The sequence below is a fragment of the Etheostoma cragini genome, chromosome 7, assembly GCF_013103735.1.
Source record: "Etheostoma cragini isolate CJK2018 chromosome 7, CSU_Ecrag_1.0, whole genome shotgun sequence".
Classification (NCBI taxonomy): domain Eukaryota; kingdom Metazoa; phylum Chordata; class Actinopteri; order Perciformes; family Percidae; genus Etheostoma; species Etheostoma cragini.
This window is the reverse complement of record NC_048413.1, coordinates 11,489,654-11,494,276: the sequence shown is the minus strand read 5'-3', so window position 1 is coordinate 11,494,276 and position 4,623 is coordinate 11,489,654. Positions and strand designations below refer to the sequence as shown.

General features: G+C 41.8%; 1 protein-coding gene and 1 long non-coding RNA gene across 4 annotated transcripts in view; one reads left to right on the top strand and one right to left on the bottom strand.

Annotated features, from left to right (window-relative positions):
- The window catches only part of LOC117947508, a 1,113,976-nt gene that overhangs the window by 764,835 nt on the left and 344,518 nt on the right, over positions 1 to 4,623 (bottom strand). The gene's annotated exons all lie outside the window — the stretch shown is intronic.
- Positions 695 to 4,236, top strand: asb14b (ankyrin repeat and SOCS box containing 14b). 3 transcript variants are annotated; one of them, XM_034876413.1, is made up of 10 exons: positions 695 to 932; positions 1,469 to 1,626; positions 1,708 to 1,760; positions 1,857 to 1,988; positions 2,063 to 2,221; positions 2,332 to 2,577; positions 2,818 to 2,989; positions 3,076 to 3,610; positions 3,743 to 3,896; positions 3,991 to 4,236. In XM_034876413.1, the coding sequence occupies exons 2-10, from the start codon at positions 1,502 to 1,504 to the stop codon at positions 4,167 to 4,169; spliced, it is 1,755 nt and encodes a 584-aa protein (XP_034732304.1). In that variant the 5' UTR covers positions 695 to 932; positions 1,469 to 1,501; the 3' UTR covers positions 4,170 to 4,236. The 3 variants fall into 3 exon arrangements, with proteins under 3 accessions (XP_034732304.1, XP_034732302.1, XP_034732303.1); XM_034876411.1 differs by having other exon boundaries at positions 1,464 to 1,626; XM_034876412.1 differs by having other exon boundaries at positions 696 to 932; positions 1,502 to 1,626.

Here is a 4,623-nt window from a genome sequence, read left to right as displayed (position 1 = left end):
ATATTCTTTCAATCTAAAGCAAGTCCTGCATAGTTTGCATTGGAGTTTTTATTACATTTTCCAAACCAAATAGCAAATGGCCGGGTACAAATCCGACCTGCAGCCCTTTGCTGCATGTCATCCCCCCCTTTCATGTATATCCACTGTCACTAAAAGAGAGGAAAAAGCCCCCAAAAATGATCTATAAAAAGAAAAAAGTAACATCTAGCATGCACGTTTACTGTACATTTAGACCTACAGTACATACTCTCCCTAGTGTACAGCAACTCTTATTCAGTTTTCTAATTTAAGCACTGGCATCGAGCCGAGTTACTGAGTAACTTTGCTTGTTAAGCACATTTGCAGTCATGTACTGTAGCAGTTCTGTGGCTACAAGACTAACGTAAAATTAAAACAGATGGCTTGTAATGAGAACCAGGACAACTATTAACTAGGAACTTTGATGTGAAACTACAGTAGCGCTGCTATAAAAACTCCGTCCTTCCTGCGTGTAAGGGCTGTTCTTTTGGTCTGTCACCTGCCTGTGAGCTGCTACTGTCCACTGTAATCCCTCACAAGCTAAACATATTTGTTAAACATGGTTTGCTGTGTTCCAGCACACAAAACAGTACAGCAAAAATATGGGTAACAACTTTTCTTATTGACTTTATACATGCCACATGGTAATGTATACTTTAAGTAACTCATGCATATGTAAATAAGGGTGTTGTGTTTTTTTAAACACTGGCCTCTTTTTTTATAAGAGAATTTTCATATGAGCTGAATGGTGGCAGTTGTGGCTCAGTGGGTCAAAGCTAGGTGCTGAGTCTGAACCCGTGATCTGATATTTATAGCGGGAGAGATAAAAATAGTTGCAGTACATGTGTACGCACTGAGGAGCTTGCTTGCTCAACTGTAGAAGCCACCAAAGGGGCACAGCCATTCGACTGAAGGTAAACACCAGACAATAAACGAATAATGCCTTGAGAGAAAAGCTAAATTGATTAGTGTTGAGATTAGCGTATACTTGTTAAACTTTATGATTTGTAGCTGTTAAATTTCCAGGTCATTTAATAGCACTTGTTGTACTGTAAAACATGTTTTCTTGTGGCCTAAGTTAGGACATTTCTTTGCTACTTGAATTTTGCCACACTGAGAAAGGATTACTCTAAACTCTCCTGTACTGTACTGCTCTCACATGGCCTGTAAAGGCAAGAGCTATCGGGCAAGAAAGTAGGACAAAGTAGGACTTCTAATTGGAATCATTAGGTCCAAAATAGTGAATGCATTTTAGTGTCACTAAACTCATTTTGACATCTAATTTAACGACAGGAATACGACTGACAGCAACGATTTAGTGCCTAGCTCCACTCAATGTGCTGTATTTTACTTTTCCCTATTGGTGTTTAGGGCTGCTAGTGGTGTACGGGTTCTCAGATGCCAGATTTAATGGTCTTGTTTCCCTTATGGCTGTGTCTCCCCAGTGCAGTGTCTTGTCCATTGACCCTTTCTGGATTAACAGATGAACACGGAGACAGAAGATGACTTTTATGAATCGGAGGACGACTTGGATGAAGATGAGGCAGCGCAATATATAATTGAACAAAGTCTGATTGAATATAGAAAGCTCAAAGGATTGACTCCAAGGTTAATCTACAACCACCAGGTTTTACATCTTTCTCTTTTCATTGTGTATCTCCTGTTGAACATTTACATTTCTGTTGATAGTGATCTGAAAACCAGTGAAGACCCTGATGAGATTTTCAAAGCAATCAAGGATGGTATGGTGATGTCATTCTTTAACCTGTTGAAGCTGCTGCCAGTTGTAATTTAATCCTGCCAGATGTTCTAATATAATGTACTGCCCTCATGTTCAGGTGATGAAGATGAACTGAACAGACTGGTAGTGCAACCAGAGACTCTGTCAAGAGTTGATGAACGAGGATGGATCCCACTGCATGAGGCATCAGCACAGGAGAATAAAAGGATACTAGAGATTATCTTCTCAGGTAGAGAGGTTATTAAAAGTATGAGTTTTTTAGTGCTGGCATGCTAATTAGGTTCTTTTGTTTGTTTGTTCCAGCATCACCCCCAGGTGCAGCCCAGTGTCGTACTCTAAAGGGTGAGACACCACTGTTTCTGGCTGTGGTTCATGGACTCAGAGAGAACGCCACATTCCTGTTACAGAACGCTTGTAGCCCGGATCTCCAGAATGATGAGCAGGATTCTCCATTAGTAGCAGGTATCTGGTATCTGGTATCTAAATGCAAAATGGACATTCTTTTACAGACAGCTAGATATTTGCTATTTTTCAAATACATTTTCTTGCCTCTTCTACTCTTTATTTCTTAGCTATTCTGAATGAACAGTATGACTTGGCCACACTATTGCTTCGCTACAATGCCGCAGTAGACCAAACAGGACCATTAAACAGGACAGCGCTACACGAGTCAGCCTTTTTAGGCCTGGAGAACTTTGTCTATCTGCTCTTGGAGTCTGGTGCCAACCCAAATGCATGTGACATCAAAAAGAAAACTCCATTGGCTTTGGCTGCTCAGAATGGACATCTGAACGTGGTGGAGGTGCTGTTACAAAAAGGTATATAAAACAAGGGGATTTAATCTCAACTGTGGATTTTCAAAAGTTTTCCACTGCTTCACTTATTGAGTTGATCTGATAATATGTCACTTTGACTTCTGGCTTTTCAGAAACCTTGGGAAAACTTGTTGATAACTGCCTTAGTTTTATCACAGATTCATCTTTCCATTCTGTTTTCCAGGTCTGGATCAATGGCCTATTAAATGTGTTTTTTCTATAGTTTCTGTATTGATTTTTTAGGAGCCCATGTGTGGTGTGAATCGGAGTCAGGCACTATCTTGTTTGATGCAGCAGCATCAGGAAACCCTGACATAATCTCCCTGCTGCTGGAGCATGGAGCCGATCCCAACCTAGTACACCTTTCCAGTGGGCACCTGCCAATTCATCGTGTGGCCTACCATGGACATATACTGTGAGGAATATTTTTATTACAATATTGAGCTTTCCCACTTTTCAAATAGACTGTCATGTACTTAATAGAGTATACCTCTTTGACAGGGCACTGAAGCAACTCATCCCAGTGACTAAGATGGATGCCATAAAGGAAAGTGGAATGAGTCCTCTCCATTCTGCAGCTGCTGGGGGACATGCCCATTGTGTGGAGATGCTGATCAAAGCTGGCTGTGATCCAAACTTCATGCTGCACCCAAGGGTGCGCCACAACTATGATGATGAGCGCAGGTCTTCCCTCTTTTTTGCTGTGTCCAACAATGATCTTCAGTCCACCCGCTTGCTGTTAGAGGCTGGGGCAATGGTGAACCAGGATCCTATCAACTGTTTGCAGGTGGCCCTTAGACAGGGCAACTATGAACTAATCAACACATTGCTGAGGTTTGGGGCAAATGTGAACTACTACTCCCGTGTCAACACCACTCACTTTCCCTCTGCACTGCAGTATGCCTTGAAAGACGAGGTCATGCTGAGAATGATTCTGAACCATGGGTATGATGTTAAGCGGTGCTTTGACTGTCCGTATGGTGACAGTTCCCATGACTACGGCCCTTGGACAACCTCAATCATCAAAGACATGGTGGTGAGGCTAAGCTTGTCTGAGAGTGTGTTACAGGTGTGAAGCGATATGAATGAACTCCACAGGGGAACCAGCGGCGTAACACTTTCATTCAAGGTTTTGCTTTGACTACTGTCTTTGTTTGTCTCCTTCTAGTTCTGTGAGGTGATAACAGTGTCCTGGCTTAAGCACTTATCTGCTCAGGTGGTGCGCATCATGCTCGACTACACCGACCACGTCTCCTTCTGCACCAAACTCAAGGATACCTTGGAAGAGCAGAAACAGTGGCTGGAGATCTGTCACATTCAAAGTGAGAACTGATCCGGTTTAAGTTATTTTCTACCTGTCAGCAAGAGTGTATTGATGACATTGTGTGCATCCATTGATTCCTTCTTTACACTCAGAAAATACACGGAGCCTGAAGCACCTGTGTCGTTTGCGCATAAGGGATCATCTCAGTCACCTGCGCTTGAGAGCCCCAGTTTTCTTCAACTTCCTTCCTCTTCCTCCCAGGCTGAAAGATTACCTACGCTACAAAGAGTTTGATGTCTACAGCAGGGGCAGCATGGTCAACCCACAGTGAAAACACATTTACAGCTGTCACAGATTGCCCTCTGATAAAGGCAAGACAGTCAGTACTCATGATCTGTACTTTTTAGTTTGCCAAATGTTTTGTACAAAACCTTTGAATAAATAAGCTATTCTTATTAGTTCACACCTAGAGTCTTATTGTAGTTTGAGTAGATTACTTACTCTTATAATGTGAATACAGAAGATTAAATTGAGAAATGGAATGAAACTATTAGAACAGCACTATGCAATTAAAAAAATTGCACAATGGCTTGGGCCTTCTTGTGAGATGGACGAATTGAATACTCTGCCTCTTTGTCGTCACTTGGAGGTAAAATTAGGTATTACATGAATGTGATTGTTCTTTGAGTTTTATAGTAGGCATGTTTTATATCTCAGTGTTTATAAGTCATTTGTCATCAGCCCATCTCAGTGTGTGGGGTAGGCCAACGTAAGACACACAGGTC

Bases quoted from the DNA above. Each gene is read 5' to 3' on its own strand.
- asb14b (XM_034876413.1), top strand. From the start codon at position 1,502: ATGAACACGGAGACAGAAGATGACTTTTATGAATCGGAGGACGACTTG. The intron at 2,222-2,331 runs GTATCTGGTATC...TTTATTTCTTAG, and splicing joins GGATTCTCCATTAGTAGCAG to CTATTCTGAATGAACAGTAT. The intron at 3,897-3,990 runs GTGAGAACTGAT...CTTTACACTCAG, and splicing joins GGAGATCTGTCACATTCAAA to AAAATACACGGAGCCTGAAG.